This window comes from Laccaria bicolor, genomic scaffold (assembly GCF_000143565.1).
Source record: "Laccaria bicolor S238N-H82 LACBIscaffold_4 genomic scaffold, whole genome shotgun sequence".
NCBI classification, from domain to species: Eukaryota; Fungi; Basidiomycota; class Agaricomycetes; order Agaricales; family Hydnangiaceae; genus Laccaria; species Laccaria bicolor.
The window spans coordinates 404,233-424,230 of record NW_001889875.1 but is presented as its reverse complement, the minus strand read 5'-3'; the positions used below and the strand labels follow the sequence as shown (position 1 = coordinate 424,230).

The following is a 19,998-nucleotide window of genomic DNA, read 5'->3' as shown; positions in this document are numbered from 1 at the left end:
TTTCCTCAAAGGAAACTTGACATTTTTTGACTTGCTCGTAAAATGAATGCCCAATGCCGCGGCCGATACAAGCTCTTGTCAACTTTTTCCGTAATCCTCACATGTTTCAAACACGTTTTCTGCTCGCTACCTTTGTAGATTCTCATGTCCGCATCGGATGACCCTCCTCCAACAAGTTAAGACGAATAAAGCCTTATCAGCACTACGCCAGGAAGTAAAGCAAAACTCGCGCTCCTCTCTGGCCATGTCCTCCCCATCGTTCTACGGAAATGGAAGCCATACAGAAAGAACTTTGGATTTTATCGAAACGACGCAATATTATTCACCACAAACACCTGCTGCATCCAGCGATTTAAAGTCCAACATTGTATATAACCCGTGAACGTCACGTACTGATGCTCATTATGCAGTGCCCTTGCCATTCCCCCCCATTGGAATAGATACGTGCACCCCAACGGGGACGTCTATTACTACAACCGAGAGTTGCGGCTATCGACGCCAGACAATATTCTGGATCCCAACATCCTGGGATATGTTATGGATGCCAGAGGGGATCACCTGCAGTGCATTGAGGGCGACCCTAATCTTTCTCAGCTTCCCAGTGATTGGGAGATGACCGTCGCTGATGTTAGCGATAGCGCTGCCGTGATTAGAATGTATTCGAGGGAGGCTAAGGCAGCTTACCTCTGGAATGAAGAACGTGGTGAGATCATCAATCCTTATTATTATTATTATTATTATTCGCTCACCTGCAATTGTAAATTCAGGACTACACTTGAGGTCGAAAGAGCACTTCTGGTCCCTCATCGCGGAGTTTCCTTCTCACCACAATACTCTTCCGCCAAACGTCGAACAGGAATTTTCTTCAGCTCTCGTTGCAGGTGAGAGGCTTCTACAATGCACCCCGTCATATTCTCACTTTTTTTTTCTCTTTCAGCAAAAAGATCTCTTGCACAGGGCAATGTTTTCCCCTTCTCTGAGCGTCAGATAGACCAAATTATCGCCCGCTATGAAAGCTTGAAAGGTACGAAACGACTTTTTAACTCACGTGGTCTCCTTTCTAAGTGTTTTACCTTTCAAGCACAACGCGCAAACGGTATAAACACGATCCCCGCGCTCACATGGCTTATGGGAGTCGTGATGCCCCTTGATGCAGTTGACCACCGCGTTTTTGACTCGCTCCACCTCGAGGCGATGATGGGTGATTTGCGTGTTTGAAGGCCAACGCAACGCGCTGAGATTCCGAATAGACGTTCTGAACATCTAGGCTAGCCTTTACGACTGTCCACAGCTACTATCGATGAATCGATATTAAATCGCAATTTACTCCATGCTATGATCAGTTCCTTGAATCGAACCGAAAAAATATAAGGCCTTGGGTATCCCCGACAAGGTCGCTGCCTTGCGGCCGAGACTGACCGTACCGTCATGTCACAGGGATGTCGGCCGAAAATGGTGTTTTCAATCCAAGGACATGGTGTGTCTCCCGCTCTGCACCCTTCAGTCGCGATGTTCACAACGACCCAAAAAGGAGCGACGGAAGTAAATGGTCTGGACAACAAAAGGATCTAATCAAACCTCGGGATGTTCTTGCCACACACCCGTAAATACCACCGGTCCTCCCTTCAGATTTCGATGACAAACGTGAACGTTTGAGACTTGAGTGTGTAGTGAGTCCTGATTGCGGAGCAGTCGTTTCACGCAGATGACAACTAGCCCAGAACGAATTGGTCAATTTTCAAGAACAGATCTATGGAAACTACAATTTATTTGAGCACTTCAAGTTGTCACTTGTGCCATACTTATACATGTAGGCCGTTGTCATTATACCTGCATGCTGACTATATTCGGAGCTCAGGTTATCGGTCACTGACGGCCACCACATTCTTGTTTTCATCGTTCCGGATGCAGTCCCGGGAAACAGGGAGCGACATGCCCAATAATTGGCTCGTTCGGAATGTCGGAGAGCTCAATGGATAAGGGTCAAGATCTCAGCAAGCTATCCCTGTTTATCGCCTGTAACCGGCCCGTTTTGCGATTGCATGAAGGAACCTTTGCCTTTTTCTGGGCGCGGTTACAACGTTTTTGGGCCCCATCCTTTTCGTGGAGAAATTAGGGTTATTTGATTACATAGCTCATGACCCTTGAGGAATGAGATTCATATTACACCTCGAGGATTTGGATACTGGTACAACAGTTTCATAAAAGCTAAAGCCAGGTGGTTTTTTTCATAAGGAGAAAGACAAAATCTATGTAGTGCCGCCTCCGGCACCTCTCCACCATCTCACAACGCCGTCTTCGCCTCCACTCACAAAGGCACCAGCACTCCCAGCAGCAGGAAGTCTCGGTCGCCAAGAGACGCTCCACACTTCACCGGTATCTTGAAGGGTCGAGACTGCGGCGCGTGCGCCAATATCCCAAACTTTAATGCTCCTGTCCGCCGATCTGAGATAGTCGTAAGATTAAGTTTGCGACTGGAGAGAACGAAAACATACCCAGACAAGCCAAGCCGGCCGTCAGGCGAGAAATCAGTGCTCAGAACCCATGATGTGTGACCGGAGAAGGAAGCTACGGCCCCGCCAGGTGCTGTCCTAACATCGTGGAGGACGAGGCGCTTATCCTCCGAAGCGCTAAGGAGCAGCTGGAGAAACGTTTGTAAGCTAAGTTCTTTTTAGTATGTGACAGACATACAGTAGAGTCAGGCGACCAGGCGACGGAGCGGACAGCCATGGCGTGGGAGGTGAAGGTCATCGATAACGAATTCGATTCAAGGTCGAAGATGTAGATTTGCCCCGTCTCCGAGGAGAGTGCAACACGTCGGCCGTCTGGACTCTGATAAGAAGGGTTAGTGTTTGATGCAAGCACGGAAAGGGAAGGGCTAACGTGTTTACAAAACATTCCGAATTTAGGCCTTCCTGATGGGATTGTGGTCAAGCGTTCGCCGAAGTTGGAGGGTTGGGCTGAATGAATAAATACATTCCCCGATCCGCCTGTTGAAGCATACGTTTCTCCATTTGGGTGTAAGGAGACGGACCAAGCTAATTGACAACATCCAGAGGCACCTTAAGTGCTAAATCAACATCAACTGAAGGATTACACTCACAAGGCTCCGCATCTCCTGTCCGCGCATAACTTTCAAACTTGCTTGCTACCTCCCCACTCCCTAGATTCCATAGCGAGGTAAGGCCTTCTATGCTGTTATAGAGAGCCTTCTTTCCATCAGGAGATACTGATAGGGAAACCTGTGCTAGAGTGTGGGGAGCTGGGAATGTTGCGTTGGGGGGATGGGGTTGCCCAGAGGCCGCTGCCCACTGTTTGACAGATCCATCCGCAGATATCGAGATCACAGTATCTTCCGCTGTCCAAGAGATACCCCAGATTGCGTCGGTGTGTGCTAGAGAGGGTATATAAGCCTTAATTGCCGTCGTTTGAGTTGAGTAACATTGGCAGTACGTTCTGAACAGTCATGCGCGTGCAAGAACGCCAAGCTCTGTCAAAGATACGGGTCAATGATAAACCTTTCGAGCAACAGCGTACAAACCATTTTATTGGGTATCTATGATGGGCTGAAGATGTCAACTACGCGTCGTCGTCGCGTTCGATAACGAGCTCAAGGGTAAGGGAACTTCGGAAATCGCCGATCTGAATTTCAAATGTGAAAGAGTATAACTGCGTTAGCAAACCTTATTTTTTCCTCACATCAACGAAAGCGGACGAAGACATCCAAACACCTTGTAATTCCTTTACATACGAAAAAATCTTATAAAAGTGAGCACTTATGATTATTTTTTCGATGGGGACGCCACTAAAGGATTTATAGGATGTCTGACGCTGGAGATGACATTCCTGTTGACGCCCCTGCTGAGGTTGAAGTGTCTACCGAGGCACCCAAGGGAAAACTTTCGGTTGAGGACGCTCTCCAGGTTCGCTAGCGTATCTTATGCGTTGTATGGGGTATCTGACCATATATCCATCTCTAGCAAGTTTTGAAAAACGCTCTCGTCCACGACGGTCTTGCCCGCGGTCTCCGCGAGTGCGCCAAGGCCCTGGACAAGCGTCAGGCCCACTTGTGCGTTCTCGTCGAGACCTGCACTGAAGCGGAATACATCAAACTTATTGAGGCGCTTTGCGCGGAGCACAAGATCAACTTGATCAAAGTTGGAGATGCGAAAGTTTTGGGCACCTGGGCTGGTCTCTGCAAGATCGACCGTGAGGGCAACCCCAGAAAGGTTGTTGGCTGCAGCTGCGTTGTTGTCAAGGAATACGGAGCCGAGAGCGAGGGCCTCCACGTCCTCTTGGATTACTTCAAGAACCGTTGAGGTAAATTGGATCTTTCTCTTTCCTGTCGGTGTCCCCGACATGATGACAATACAGACTCCCTCAACTGAGAACTCGTTCTTTGAGGATACAAGTCTATCCGGAATCATTATACATTGTCTGATTCTTTTCCATGTCCTTTATCGTGTTCTTTTTCGTGCAAACGCTAATTCTCATACTTTCAGATGCTTCGTTTTCCTCCGTAATTTTGACATGTACCAACCCTGCCAAAAATACAAAATATAATATTGTACCATCTCATAGTTGTCCACATCTGAGAAGGACATTCAACTTTGTCTCCAAACAAGATGATTCTGAAGCATGCATTCTGTATTTCGGCTGGCCCAGATTGTGGTGTTACTCTTTTTTGCCTGCGTGAGTTATCAGTAAGTTATGCCCAGTGGACGAACACTATCTGGATATCTCGGCCATTTGGCCTCAAAATGGCGGAATTGAACAAGAACAAACTTCCCTTCCTTAGTGTTCAACACGCATGCTCAATGGAGCATTGTACTTCAAGCCGTCAGGATAAGGAACGTAATTCTTAGTTCAGATGATTCTCAGCTAGCCGCAGTTGCATGACTTCTCGTATTGAGGAAGACGTACAAGGCATTCGACAGATATTGGTAATCTCGGTACCTTCAAGGGATCTGGAAGGAGTGAGGGGATCAGAGTAGACGGCTCTAGCAGCACGGAATCTTATATAGCTCCAAGTCTACAGAGAAGACAAGGTAGTGAGTTAAACAGTAGCAAGAAACAAAACAGAATCAATCATAACGGCCTCTCCTCCTTGGTGGACTGCGCGAGCGAGATCGCGAACGTCTATCGCCTCTCCCGCCTCTTCCTCCACGATGTCCCCAACCTCCCCGGGGAGGTGGAGAGTCGGCACCCCTTCTCGGAGGAGGAGCCCGCCTCTCAGATCTATCAAAGTCCCTGTCCCTTCCAAAATCACCCCCGCCACGACCTCCGCCACGACCACGAGCGCCCGCAGGCGGGGCATTCGATTCCCCCCTCCAGTGACCTCCTCCACGGCCTGTGGGCGGCACAGGAGCCGCGGTGGAGCCCCACCCCCCATCTCCCCTCCCAGCGGCTGCTGGAGGTGCACTTCGCCAGCCGTTAGCTGCACCAGCCCCAGGAGCCCCCGAGCCCTTGATCAAAAGCTCCGTGGGGACAGTGACGTTTTTAGGAAGGATGACTGCGATGAGGAGGTAGTCTCCCGGAACGAATCTAAGTTCGTCAAGCGTTCTTTCTTCCCTCTCTCGTTCGGTGCGGTCGCGCTGGGCCCCGTCCTCGTCTTCCAAAAGTCGCGGTGCCGTGGCGTTCAACGAGCCTGGTTCACCCAGTATATCGCGGGAATAAACCATCCCCAGCTCCTTTTGCAAGAAGCGGCTCTTGTTGGTTGAGTCTGCGTAGACGGTGCGGAAGGAAAAACGTGCGAGGGGATGGCGGTATTCGGCGATGTGGGGTGCGGTGTTTCGCAATATGGTCAGAACCTCGCGAAGTGTGGCATCTTTCCTGAATATATCTCGTCAGAAAGATTTATGTGTTTGGTTTGGAGAAACGTACCATGCAAATAACTGCTGCTCGTCGGTCGTTGGCAGTGTCCCATCTTCAAACAACGTCAAGCGGTGAAAGCTCCCAATTTTCACAAATGTTCTGATGAGGAACGGCGCGGTTTTTTCTCTTGATATTATAGGTTGCCCCGCTGGGCCGGTTGTTTCCTCCATGTTCTGGCACGTCGTCTGTAGCTGGACGGAACTGCACTTGACTTCGTGGATGGTGTGGAGTGCTGTTTGGTTACGTCCTTTCCACCAATGTCCTGGCGCCTAATAAGGGTTATTATGTATCCGCACTCTGCGGGGGCGCTCGCTTCGCCATCCGAGTGTTGTGGCAGTTGTACATCACAGTTTTGCAATAGATAAGCCTATACTGTCGTCTACTACACAATATCAGCAGTACCTACGTGCAAAATCGTCGAAACGATGTTGCATCATGTGTTTACTACCCAGTTTTTGTCCTCAAGAATAATCGTAAAGACCGCAACAAAACCCATTCTTTTTGGTCATATTATTGTAAATGCTGTTAGTCCCCACCTGAATCCAAGATTTCAAGGGTAAGGAGTAAATACTTGCTGAGATATACTATCAGTGACCAGGAGTTTGAAACGATTTGACCTTTGGCTGAATTATGCCACAACCGCTACACTCCGAGCCTCCAAATTTTGTGTGGTGGTGAATGTGTATCTCATGAACATGAATATATTTTTAGTTTTCTTATTGAACAGTGGTGGAAGCTGACGGAGGCTTACCGGTCGTCGAAGTCGATTGTTTCGGGAGATTGAAATGGCTGTCACGTCCAAGTCACATCCAACTGTCAGAATTTTGATAGGTGATGCGACTGTCAGGGTTCAAAACCACGCAGCCCAAAATCACGTCTGTCACGCTCAGCAGACAAAGAATCGAAATTCATTGGATTATAAGCATAGTTCTTCACCTTTCTGCTCGATTTTTTGTATTTGAAGTCGCGTCGTTTACTAGTACATGCTTGTAAATTTTTAGATACCATAATGCAAAGGATTGGATTAGATCTTGAAAATCATTTGCATACATCACGGTTTTGATGCGCCGAAAACCACCTTTTAAAATCCTGAGCTCGTCAGACTCGGTTGTTGCACAAAAAAGGTTGATATTCATATTTGTAAGAGTCATAATTAGTCCAGAAAAAAATACCAGAAAGCCTGTGTCAAAATTAAGAGAGGAAATCGGGGATTTCAAACTCCTGAAGCATATCAAACTCCTGGTCACTGATAGTAAGCCATTCAAGAAATTTACTGATACCATTTGTGCATGTACTCTTTGTAGTTGTTTGTCCGGGCCTTTCACCCTTAGTCAATGATTGCTCGCTGCGCTCGCAATTAGGCTCACTACACCGCTATACGGCCCGACACTGGAAAATCACTAGTCTCCCGATGTCAGACTCCGATATGAAGTTGATGATAGTCGATCAATTTCATATGGAGTCTGCTTTCAAACGCGCTGTGATACAGAGTGAGGGATGACGCAAATGACGCGCAGTCATGGCTTACTAAGGCGTAGATATAGTGCTTGTACAATTCTTGGTGACCGTCAGACATTAACCATTATCATCTTGCTACCAAGCTCGCGTGATAAGTCTTCGGTGTCCACTGCTGGTAAGACCAAAGGGCGAGCTCCCTACATAATGCTCCCTCCTCCACAGGATACGAGAGCCCTCCTCTGGGCTAACAAGGGTCTGCCTAGGACTTCTAGGCAACCCTAGGAGACGAGCGTGACCACAACAGTCGCGTTCTCTCCTATTACTTCTATTCATCATTCTACACTATGACATTCTACTATGGTACTGCGAGCACCACATCACACGAAGTCCCCGCGCATGCTGAGGTATCACATTGGTGGGGGCACCGCGGACTTCACATTCGATGTTGAAGTCTCACCTTGGGAGAATTCGGAGGCGGTACTCCGATCACGCCATCGTGAGTGTGACATGTTACATACCACCTCCATCATCCTCCCTTGTGTACCAACCATTATCCAATTCCTTACTCGTCGCTGAGCGCAGTCCTTCCTGCGTTCACATGAGGATGCCCTGGAGCGCTGCTACAGTGTTCACGGCTATTTGACTCCCTTCAGCTATCCAGATCCTCCGGATTACCTTAGTTGTTTAGCCCCTGCGAGATCTTTCACCTGACACCTCCATCCGTTCAGTCTACCCCTCTCCCAACTGACTCATTCTGACTTAGCTATGCCACAAATCTTTCGGATGAAGGAAAAGTTTACTGATAGACTACAAAAGACTAAAAAAGTCGGACTTAGACTACAAAAATTTGTAGTGTCTGCTTTTTGTCTTAGAAAAGTTTGTAGTGTCCACTTTTAGTGTCTGCTTTTTAGACTACAAAAATTTGTAGTGTGTGCTTGTTCATTAGAAAAGCTTGTAGTGTCCGCTTTTTTAGACTACAAAAGTTTGTAGTGTGCGCTTTTTCATTAGAAAATTTTGTAGTGTCCGCTTTTTTAGACTACAAAAGTTTGTAGTGTGTGCTTTTTCATTAGAAAATTTTGTAGTGTCCGCTTTTTTAGACTACAAAAGTTTGTAGTGTGCGCTTTTTCATTAGAAATTTTGTAGTGTCCACTTTTTGAGACTACAAAAGTCTGTAGTTAACATGTAGTTTTTAGTCTTGACTCTGTATAGGTTATGGGGATGAGGTTGAAGGATTGACATGACCTTACATATTGCCAGCAGCTTTACTTTTTGACATTATGCACAAGTTGTCTTTCACATGAAGAAAGGCTATTCTATGCCTTCATATTGATAGCAACTGTCCTGTCTCAAGATGTAGTTACAAGTTCATGTGGATATGGTTTGAAGGATTAAATGACTTGAAATATTGCCATTGCCACATCATTAGCTTTTGACAGCATACCCAAGTTGGCTTTCATATCAGGACAGGCTATTCTCTGCTTTCACAGTTACTGGTCTGTCTGCTTGCATATTTATAGCTACTGGCCTGTGAGCTGATTGGTCTTTGGAGGTGTCCTACTTGAGCATGATATAAAAAACTGATGATGTGGCAATAGCTATATGTCAAGTCATGGCAATCCCTCAGCCATATCCACATGAACTTGTAACTATGTCTTGAGACAGGACAGTTGCTATCAATATGAAGGCATAGAATAGCCTTTCTTCATGTGAAAGACAACTTGTGCATAATGTCAAAAAGTAAAGCTGCTGGCAATATGTAAGGTCATGTCAATCCTTCAACCTCATCCCCATAACCTATACAGAGTCAAGACTAAAAACTACATGTTAACTACAGACTTTTGTAGTCTCAAAAAGTGGACACTACAAAATTTCTAATGAAAAAGCGCACACTACAAACTTTTGTAGTCTAAAAAAGCGGACACTACAAGCTTTTCTAATGAACAAGCACACACTACAAATTTTTGTAGTCTAAAAAGCAGACACTAAAAGTGGACACTACAAACTTTTCTAAGACAAAAAGCAGACACTACAAATTTTTGTAGTCTAAGTCCGACTTTTTTAGTCTTTTGTAGTCTATCAGTAAACTTTGTAGTCTAAGTCTGACATTTGTAGTCTTTCATAGTCTATTAGTAAAATTTGTAGTGTATGTCTGACTTTTGTAGTCTAAGGGGCATGCACCTTCCTTTTGTGGTCAATTTTCCCATGGTATGATGATTGTAGCCCTTTCTTTTAGCTTTCTAAATGTGTTGAAATCATGTTATTTGGTTTTGTTCTCATGGAGAAAAATGCAAAAAACCAAAAAAAACACGGTGCTTTTGAAAATCCGTTACCTCATATCTCTACAATGGGAGCACTTTAGAACATAATTCAAACAGATTCTAGAAGCTACAGTGCAGGGCTACAATTTTTGTTTTTGACCATTTTTGGTAATTGGTCATGTGACCAACATCCTGATAGGTAAAATCATTCTTATCTTGGTTTTCTTTACTCTTTGGTCTGATATATCCTTTTTGGGGGGTGGACCCTGAAGTGGACCCTGAAGGTAGTGGCTAATATTCTATACATCATTCATATTTTTTGCCAAATTTTCTGCTGTTTTCTGGCTATATTATCATATTTGAAAATGCACCCTGGACCCTGAAAACAACCCCCAACATTGTCACCAACAGTGAGCACCACCCCCTTTTCTTTTCTGAAATTTCCCCTATTTTATTGCTATTTTTCATTTGGAAAAGTGCCCATTTCCTTATTTGGAAGTATGCACTGGACCCTGAAAACAGTGCCCAACAGAAATATCCCAGGGATCAGAATGAAATATCCATTGAAATATCTTAGGTATTCATATGAAAATTGCAATGAAATATCCCAGGGATGAGGATGAAATATCTATTGAAATATCCCAGGGATGAGAATGAAATATCCAATGAAAGATCCTAGGTATTCATATGAAAATCTCAATGAAATATCCCAGGGATGAGAATGAAATATCCATTGAAATATCCTAGGGTTCAGAATGAAATACCCAATGAAATATCCCAGGGATGAGGATGAAATATCCATTGAAAGCGCCCTATGAAATAGCCAGACAATTGAATGAAATGCTCTGCCTATGACTTATGAGAGAAAGACAGGCAATCTAATGAAAGAAATACATAGACACAACAATGAGACATTTCATTGAACCTCTAAGCATTATACACATTTGCCTGCAGGCAACTGTCTGGTTTTTATCATAAAAGTGGTAGCCACTAGTGCGCTAAGGGTGCTAGCACCCCAGCTGTTCCTTCCGTGAAAGGTAAAGTGGCAGTTACATCGCAAACCAAACCTATCAAGCCAGGGGCATCCTCACAGAAAGCCCCAGCTCCTAGTGTTTAAAGGTTCAGTCCATAGGCCGCAAAAAACCGGTGGACCGAACTGAACCGGACCATGGTCCGGTCTTTTTTTCAGTTGCAGTTGCCCCAATTTGGGGTTGGTCCAGTTGCCGGTTGCCTCATTTCGAAAATCTTTTAAAACCGTTCAAAGACCGGTTTTAATCAGTTCCAACCGGTTAAACGGTCACGTGCGTTACATAGCCTTGTAACCACGTTTATTGCCTTTTATTGGGTTTTTGTTTCATCAAAAACAGTTAAGAATTGAGAAAGATATAACCAAATCCATATTTTACCCGAGTCTCTATGAGATGTAATTCGGTTTCAGTCATAGCTATGTCAAATCTTCATTAAATCTCTTGAAAATTGGTAGAATGATGGGTATTTATATGCTTTACTATTTTATATAACCCGTTTATTTTTCAGAGTAATAATGGTTGAGATACAAATGGTTTATATTGGTATAATAAATTATACGCAAAAAAACCGGTCTGGATCGGTCTGAACCGGTATCATGGACCACAAAAGACCGGTCCTAGGTGGTTTGGTTTGGTTCCCTCAATATCTGGGTCGGTCCTGGACCGGTTGCGGTCCACGGTTGCGCGTTTTCAGGGCAAAAAACCGGACTGAACTGAACCTTTAAACACTACCAGCTCCACTCCCTCTTCCTCAGTCGGGTTCCAGCACGCTGCAAGGCAGCGTTGTACTGATTACGATCAACCCTCCTGGTCCAAACCTCATGATGCTGCAGGAGACAGGTCAAATCCTCTCAGATGCACCTTCCCTTACATACTTAACTACGATTTCGAGCATCTCTACGCTAGGCAACAAGAGCCCTAGGGGATCCCAGCGTATCTTCGAAGGGATCCCAACCTATGAGGACATCTTGATCTATGACGAACCCCCTCCTTATTCCTCTAGCACTAACACATCCCCTCTCTATACGGATGACCCTGGTGAAATCTTTGTGGCACCTAAGGGTCGCTCTTTCCCCGGAGGATTAGGCCCCCTGGGCATGCGGGCTCTTCATGCTCGAGCCTTCATCGCCTCAACAAAGGGAGAAGTTGTGCAAGCTGTTTAGACTCAGGCACTGATATCACGCTGATGTCTGAGGACTTTTGGTCTTCCATCCCTGGGCTTCCTAAGCCTAAAGATGGATTGCGAATGCGACTCTACCATCTTACAGGGTCTGCTAAAGTGCTAGGTTACATATGAACCACACTGTTCATGCCCACGGAGACAGGAACATTCGTCAGTTTCGATCTAGAGGCTTATGTGGTCCGCAACATGCAAGTTCCATTGCTACTAGGCGAAGACTTCCAAACGACGTACAAATTAGGCATGACCCGGTATGCTACAGGTCATTGCGATGTACACATTGGGCGGATGGGACGAATAATTAAAGCATCTTCAGCCCAGCAAGTGGACCTTGGATTCAAAATCAGACAGGTGCATACAATGCAGTTGTTTGTCTGAGCCAAGGCCGCTCGACAAGCTAAATGGTTGAAACCTGTTCAGGGAGACCCTCCAGTTCTTGCAGATGAGGATGCCATCATTCAACCCCACTCCATTAAGAACATTCGAGTATCGGCTCCCTTTGCTGGACATGAAGATTGGTTAGTAGAAAAAGTTGTCATCGGCTTAGAGGATGGAGACATTCTAGCAGCCCCAACTACGTGGATCACAACCTCTGCACCTATATTGCCTATCGCTAATCCCAGCACTTCTCCCAGGATTGTTAGGAAGGGAGATCTAGTCAGGCATTTATTGGACCCAAGTAGTGCCTTAGACAATCCCTCCGAAGAGAGCACGCTAGTGCGCTATGTCGCGTCAGCTGATGCCTTAAGGAAAGTTATTACTGGGTCTCTAAAAGCGCAGGACTTAGCGGAGGCTGAACCAACATTCAGCGGTCCTGATGATAAACTGGATCAGGATGATGCGTGGGGCCCTAAAACCACAGCAGTGCCAGAGGACCCAGTACAGGGTGACATTCTGGATGCCATAAACCTAGGTCCTGATGTTCCAGAGGAATTCCAGAAACCGTTAGTGGACATTCTGCGTAAGAATGTCATGGCTTTTGGTATTAACGGTCGTTTAGGAAAAGTTGCAGCTAGAGTCCCTATTCCCCTCAAGGAAGGATCCACTCCTGTTTCTGTCCCTATGTATGCCACTTCCCCAGCAAAACACGAGGTGATCGATAAGCAAATGAAAGCCTGGTTCAAATCGGGCGTCATCAAACCCTCCGTCAGTCCCTGGGGTTTTCCAGTCGTGGTGGTTTATCGCAACAGCAAGGCTCGCCTGGTGGTAGATTACTGTAAGCTGAACGCACAAACCATACCGGATGAATTCCCTATCCCCCACCAGATGGAGATCATTCAGGCTTTGTCAGGTGCTCAAGTTCTTTCGACTTTTGATGCGCTAGCCGGATTCACTCAGCTGGAAATGGCTGATGAGGATAAAGAAAAGATGGCTTTCTGGTGTCATTTGGGTCTTTGGCAATTCAAGAGGATGCCTTTCGGGCTCCGTAACGGCCTGTCAATATTCCAGCGTTTGATGCAAGGAGTATTATCGCCTTACCTCTGGTTATTCGCGCTGGTGTACATTGATGACATTGTCATGTACTCAAAGTCTTGGGAGGAGCACCTAGTTCATCTTGACACCGTCTTGAGCGCTATTGCCGCCGCAGGCATCACTCTTTCCCCTCCAAAATGCTTCATTGGCTTTTCTTCCATTCTCTTATTAGGGCAAAAGGTTTCGCGACTGGGCTTGTCAACACATCAGGAGAAGGTCCAGGCAATAGTGGACCTAGCTTGTCCAACCTCAGTGTCCGACTTGCAGAAGTTCCTGGGCATGGTCGTTTATTTTTCTACATATATTCCCTTCTATTCTGACTCCTGGGGCCTGTCTCTTGATGAGACAGTGGTGCATGTGGAGCGTGCTATCGCTTATTGGAGTCGGACCTTTAAGGCAGCGGAACATAACTACAGCGCTACCGAGAGGGAAGCATTGGGCACCAAGGAGGCATCGGTGAAATTCCAACCCTTCGTTGAAGGGGAAACGGTCATACTCATCATGGACCACGCTGCCCTCCAATGGGCTCGTGTGTACGAGAACGCCAACAGAAGATTAGCGGCATGGGGGGTGGTGTTTGCAGCATACCTGGGACTCCATATAGTTCACAGAGCTGGACGGGTTCATTCTAATGTGGATCCCCTGTCTAGACTCCCAAGAGTACCACCGCATAGCTCCCCTGTTGTCGATGACATCATGGCCATAGCACCCGACGAAGCCAAGCAGGACAGGGCCCAAGCCGTGGAGGACCGTATCCATCGTGCCAATGCACCTCAGGCGGCGTTCACTGTGTCCTATTGGGAGGACATAGTAGAGCACCAAGTGAATGCCACACTACGAACCGTCAGAAGCCCCTACCCAAAGGGAAGCAGATTGATTGGCAGCTGCAGAAGCAAGGTCCCACAGAGCTAAAAAGCGTAGTAACTTCCCAGATGAAGAACCAGAAACAGGAATTACATTGGCAGTGAACGACTCTCCCACTATGTCGACAGTGAACGAGTCTCCCACCACTATGGAGTCTAATCCTACAGAAACGACTGATGAGAACTCTCCTACCACTACGCCTGAGCCCATTGAAGATGAGCTGCCCTTTCCCCTCGATGATCATTGGACATACCCGATCGGAGTAAAGCCTAGTTCCACAGCGTTTGACGACGAATGGCTGAACAAACCCCACCTCCTCGTCGCTATGAAACCATTGTTAATCACTGCATTTTCCCAGGGCTACCCACAGGACAAGTACTTTGCTCCCAAATACATAGAGGACATTCCAAATCCGAAAACCATCCTTACCCCTTCCCATTTCCGCAAAAGCAAAAATGGTTTGCTCTACTTCATAGATGCAGATTGGTCCGCCAGGCTCTGCATTCCAGAATCTAAGATCCACTTTGTTCTGAAATGGATTCATGATTCTCCCTTCGAGAGCACACACGCTGGATCGCGTTGATTCTTATCTAGACTACGAGAACTATTCTTCTGGCCTACCATGCATAAAGATGTGATGAACTATACAAAGTCTTGTGATATCTATCAGAAAATCAAGATCGATAGGCATGCCCAAACAGGTAGCCTTCGACCATCGCACATTCCAGCAAGACCTTTTCCACAGTCTCACTCAATCTTATAACGGGTCTACCACCATCCGGCGAAGAAGGTTACACTGCCATCTTCACCATAATCGACAAGTTAACCAAGTTCACTATCTTCTTACCCATTCACAAGTCTATGAGCCAAGAACAGTTTGCGGACTTATTTGTGGAGAGAGTAGCCAACGTTTATGGACTACCTGAGCACATAATAGCCAACCACGATAAGTGTTGGTCAACTGTGTTCTGGAAATCCGTGGTTGCGAATTACGGCAGTGTCATGGCCCTATCTTCCTCACACCACCCCCAGATGGATGGGCAGACGGAGATCCTTAATGCCATTATAGAACAAATGCTGAGGGCATACGTCACTTCGGACCGCACCTCTTGGGCTAAATGGCTCAGTGTATTAAATTATTCCTACAATAGTTCAACACACTCTTCCACGGGTTATACGCCGCAGTTCTTACTAATGGGATACAAGCCTCGAACTTCAACCATCGGAATGACCCCTGAAGGTGACCCAGTCTCCTGACCATTCGTTGCTAGCCAGTTGGCGGAGGAATTTATAGGTGAACTAGAATTCCACTGCTCCCTTGCCAGAGATGTGCTAGTACTGGCGCAAGAAAGACAAGCGACAGCTTACAACAAAGGCAGAAGACCTGCGGAGATGCTCCAAAAGGGTGACCTGGTCCTGGTTAACCCACACACTCTCAAGCTCGTAGACGTTAAGGGCACTGGCCGGAAGCTTGTGCAAAGAACCATCGGACCTTTTGAAGTCTTAGAACAAGTGAACCCTCAGGTGTACCACTTAAAGCTTCCTCCCAATTATCCAATGCACCCTGTATTCAACATCAAACATCTCAAGAAATACCATTCCTCACCCAAACGGTTCAAAGGAAGAGATTCACTACCTAGCACCAGAGAGTTAATCCCTCACCCGGAATACGAAGTGGAATCCATTGTTGGCCATCACCTAACTACACAGAAGCAGGGCAATTGCCGGATGTATCTAGTTCATTGGAAAGGGCATGAGCCAGTCGACGATACTTGGGTATCAGAGTATGATCTTCATAATGCTCCTGAGCTTACAAGGGTGTATATACGAGCCCATAATCTTTGATGCTCAATGACTAATCTGCTACCTACTGCCATTTATACTTGTTTGGTGATTGATCGATGGATAACAATTTTCAACCTTCACCTTCTTCCTGCTTTACCTCCATCACCTTCTATCATCGCACGGTCGCCACTGCGTTGAACTAATTATTACATCCCTTTATTTTCTTTTATTATCGCGCGATACCCACTGCGTTGAACTAATCATTGTAACCCTCGCATGGCTCGTTCTGCATTGAACACTACCCTCACACTCTTTTAAGAAAAACATCCTAACACCGTACTTACTCTACTACTATGTACGCCTCCTCCTCGAACTACCGCCCTACTCCTGATTCACGAGTAACATCCACAAGGAGGTCCAGCGCAACCGGCTACCTAGCTAAACCATGCGTTGACTCCTGGATGATAGCTTGCTTGCCGACATTTGAGATCCAATCCCATCATATCGTGCAGATAGGGGAAGACGCTTGGGAGTTGTGGTCTCCGAACTCCCTGCAGCTCCCTTTCTCACCCGGTTTACTAGAGGACCACTTCCAAGTCGACCTGGCTAGCCGTCGTTCTGACCGATGAAGTGATGGCCATCTGGGAAGGTTTGATGCTTGCATGTCCCCGCAGTATCCCACAGGGAACCCAATCTGGGCACCCTACATTCGGCAGGCTCCTCCTTCACCAACTGGGTATCCAGAGTTCGCCTGCATCCTGGATGTCACAGACCAGCGTAGTTCCGTCTGCCCGCAGTACATCCAAGAGTTGCTGCAATGAAATGACTGCCTAGATGCCCGCATCGATGAGCTTAGGGCCAACAGTCGTCGCAATCTCTCCACTGCTTTAGAGGATGCATGGCAGCGCTATAATCCCACTTTCAGTAGAGACGACATCAATGACCTTCATTCCATACGCTCTTTTGACAAAGCTCTGGACAACGTAACCCAGCTACAGAGAAAGTTCAAGCTGAAGGCCGCGTGGATAGATTGGGTAGAGCAGCAACAGGCCACACCATCTTGGTCCCGGACGTCGAATAGGATCCCTGACATGGCAGATGAGTCCTACATGGGTGTTTGGATCAATGGCGAGTATGAGGAGGACATCGACTTGTTCTTGGCGCACCATATCCCCTGCTTCATATCTCATAAGCTAAGGGGAGACAAGTTGGATCGCCTGTTCAATGCGGGGTATGGACGGAGGGGAGGTCTTTATGCTGCCACTGCTTTTCCGAGCGGACTCTGGCTGGACTCTGTCGGACTGAGGGTATGCAGAACAGATATTTTTCTGCTTTGAAATGCAGCAAATTTTCCAGTGAATGTCCTAAGCTTTTCCGAGCATTTTTGGTTGGACTTTTCTGACGGACTTCCAATGGACTAACAGCAAACTAGCACCCAGTCCACTGGAAATGACGAGCAAGTGCCAACGGAATTCCAGTGGACAAATCCAACAGAAGTCCAACGGAATTCCAACAGACTGTTGTTATTATTATTAATATATAACATTAAAAAAATGCAACATTGGGGAATTGAACACTCAACCTTAGGATCTGAAGCATATGGAACCCAATGCTAAACCAGCTGCACCAAGGAGCCTTTGATATAAGTAAGTACTTTGTACTATACATACCTACTGTTTGACCGCTTTCCTAAAACGGTCATCGGCAAACGCCGATGCATCATTTCGCCATCAACGATCCCACGTCGCTTGTCCTCAACCACATCCATCCCCAGCAACGACAGCCCACCGACCCACGATGACACGACACGCGACGCGGATGGCACGACGACACAACAACACGACGACACGACGACGACGACACGACGACGACACGACGACACGACGACACGACGACGACGATGACACGACGTGTGAACGACGCGCAACGCGGACAACACGACAACACGATGACAACGACGACACGATGACGTGTCGACAACGCCCGCCGACGAGACAACAACGAGGTGACGACAACGCCCAAGGAGAACGAAAGGCAACAACGATGCGCAACGGCGACAGGACGGACGACGACACGATGATGACGACGCGACGACGACACGATGACGATGACACAACACACGAGGACGACGACAAAACACGCGACATGAGGATGGCGACACGACGCGACGCGAGGACGGCAACACGACACGACGCGAGGACGGCGACATGACACGACGCGAGGACGGCGCGACGCGACGCGAGGACGCCGACACGACGCGACGCAATAACGCGTCAACGATGCGCGCCAATGACCACGCGCGAACAAGGATGAGGGCCCAGCACCACCATCCCCTCCCCCCTCCATTACTCACCATTCCATCCCCTCACCATTACTCACCACTCCCTCCCCCCACCCTTACTCCCCACCCTTACTCCCCACCCTTGCTCCCTCCTCCCTTGCTCCCTCCTCCTCCCTTGCTCCCTCCTCCTCCCTTGCTCCCTCCTCCTCCCTTGCTGCTCCCCACTCCCTCCTCCTCCCTTGCTGCTCCCCACTCCCTCCTCCTCCCTTACTCCCTCCTCCCTTGCTGCTTACCATTCCCTCCCCCCTCCCTTTCTGTTCCTCCCCCCTTACTTTTTGTCCCTTCCCCCTCACTTTTTGTCCCTTCCCCCTCACTTTTTGTCCCTCCCCCCTCCCTTTCTGATCACCACCCCCTCCCCCTTCTCTGTAACATAGAATGTAGTAAAATAAATTTATGTAGGTATAAAATATACTTTGTTTTTGAAACCTTGATGTCTTAAGGAATTTAGCATAAGGTCTGACCAGGGCCTGACTTGTTTAGATTTACTTATAAGAATTGCAGACTGGACACTGAAAGTCTGTTGGAAGTTGTGCCTTTTTTGCTTAGAAGTCCATTGAAAGTCCATTGGAAGTCCAGTGGAAGTCCAGCAGACTGAGAACTTAGCAATTATGATGGTTTCTGCCTCTGTCCGTTGGAAATCCGACGGAAGTCCAGCGGACGTCCAACAGACACAGAATTCTGGCCAGTCCAACCATTTCTTGCTTCTAAGTAGTTTGAGTGGACTTTCACTGGACTTTGCCTGGACTTGCAGCGGAATCCAGTCATGTCCAACAGACTCCGACGGTCTTCCAACGGACTGTCCACTGAGTCCATCGGAAATGGCAGGGTCTGATGAAAGTCCATCGGAGTCTGTTGGACAAGCAGTGGGAGTGTAAAGTACTGATGGAGGGACACTACGTTCATTCAGAGCACCCCCATCGAAAAATTGAGTCACCCCCACAATCGTCATATTGAAGCCTTCCTACGTAGACAACAAGTGATAATCACGGAATCCGATAACGATGACAACATAGGAAATGAAGAACCCTCTGACCTGCCAGAATCCCTGGCTGCTTCATTCTCATTGGTCCACAGAGAATGGTTGAGAGGTGGACTGGCTCCTGTCGCATATACTGCAAGCCCTCTAGCTGACCAGAATGTTCGGCCGGCCTCGACCTCTACCTCACCCTTCTCGGAACTCGACTTCTCCAACTGTGGGGCCAAACCTCTTGACATGGTGGAAATCGATCCGCATCGAGTGCCATGGATTCGTCCTCCCCCCGTTATGCGTCCTATAGGAGGGAAATGGGCAAAGTGGGCAGAGCAAAACGTGAATGGAGAAGTATTTGTAACCAAGGTTGGAAAGTCCTATAGGGACTTTCACGGTGCCTCCTACTTCGACCAGTCATGTAACCGCGAAATCCACTGGTCCTTACTGTATTTTATCATAAAACCATGGCCTAGGCCAGGAAGGCCTTGTGCATAGCTCCACATACTTTTATGAAAAGTATATCATATATATCCCAGGCCCTTTTATGATAAGGATTTTTTTCATAAGAGGCCTTGTGCATTTCAATAACTTTTCATTGCAGGTCACAACTTATCATTAACTGCTTTTCATTGCAGTCCAGCCATTTTCATTGACCACTTTTCATTGCTGCTGGCATTTTCATTGGGTGCTTTTCATTGCAGGCCAGGATATTTCATTGGTAGCTTTTCATTGCTCTCTAGGATTTTCATTGGCTACTTTTCATTGCA

At 47.1% G+C, this 19,998-nt stretch overlaps 4 protein-coding genes across 4 annotated transcripts; 3 read left to right on the top strand and 1 right to left on the bottom strand.

Annotated features, from left to right (window-relative positions):
* Positions 1 to 244: 244 nt before the first annotated feature.
* On the top strand, positions 245 to 1,218 carry LACBIDRAFT_311195 (uncharacterized protein; the record flags this gene model as incomplete). Its single annotated transcript, XM_001876839.1, has 5 exons — positions 245 to 357; positions 441 to 703; positions 768 to 881; positions 938 to 1,024; positions 1,082 to 1,218. The coding sequence occupies 5 exons, from the start codon at positions 245 to 247 to the stop codon at positions 1,216 to 1,218; spliced, it is 714 nt and encodes a 237-aa protein (XP_001876874.1).
* A 2,491-nt stretch (positions 1,219 to 3,709) lies between these two features.
* Positions 3,710 to 4,577, top strand: LACBIDRAFT_183186 (40S ribosomal protein S12). The gene is made up of 4 exons (XM_001876838.1): positions 3,710 to 3,768; positions 3,821 to 3,923; positions 3,981 to 4,320; positions 4,503 to 4,577. Exons 2-3 carry the CDS (start codon positions 3,822 to 3,824, stop codon positions 4,317 to 4,319), a joined length of 441 nt encoding a protein of 146 aa, XP_001876873.1. The 5' UTR covers positions 3,710 to 3,768; position 3,821; the 3' UTR covers position 4,320; positions 4,503 to 4,577.
* A 507-nt stretch (positions 4,578 to 5,084) lies between these two features.
* HCP16201 (histone deacetylase complex protein) lies at positions 5,085 to 6,044 on the bottom strand (the record flags this gene model as incomplete). Its single annotated transcript, XM_001876365.1, has 2 exons — positions 5,085 to 5,832; positions 5,884 to 6,044. 2 exons carry the CDS (start codon positions 6,042 to 6,044, stop codon positions 5,085 to 5,087), a joined length of 909 nt encoding a protein of 302 aa, XP_001876400.1.
* An 8,209-nt stretch (positions 6,045 to 14,253) lies between these two features.
* On the top strand, positions 14,254 to 14,718 carry LACBIDRAFT_311190 (uncharacterized protein; the record flags this gene model as incomplete). Its single annotated transcript, XM_001876837.1, has 1 exon — positions 14,254 to 14,718. One exon carries the CDS (start codon positions 14,254 to 14,256, stop codon positions 14,716 to 14,718), a length of 465 nt encoding a protein of 154 aa, XP_001876872.1.
* Positions 14,719 to 19,998: the final 5,280 nt, after the last annotated feature.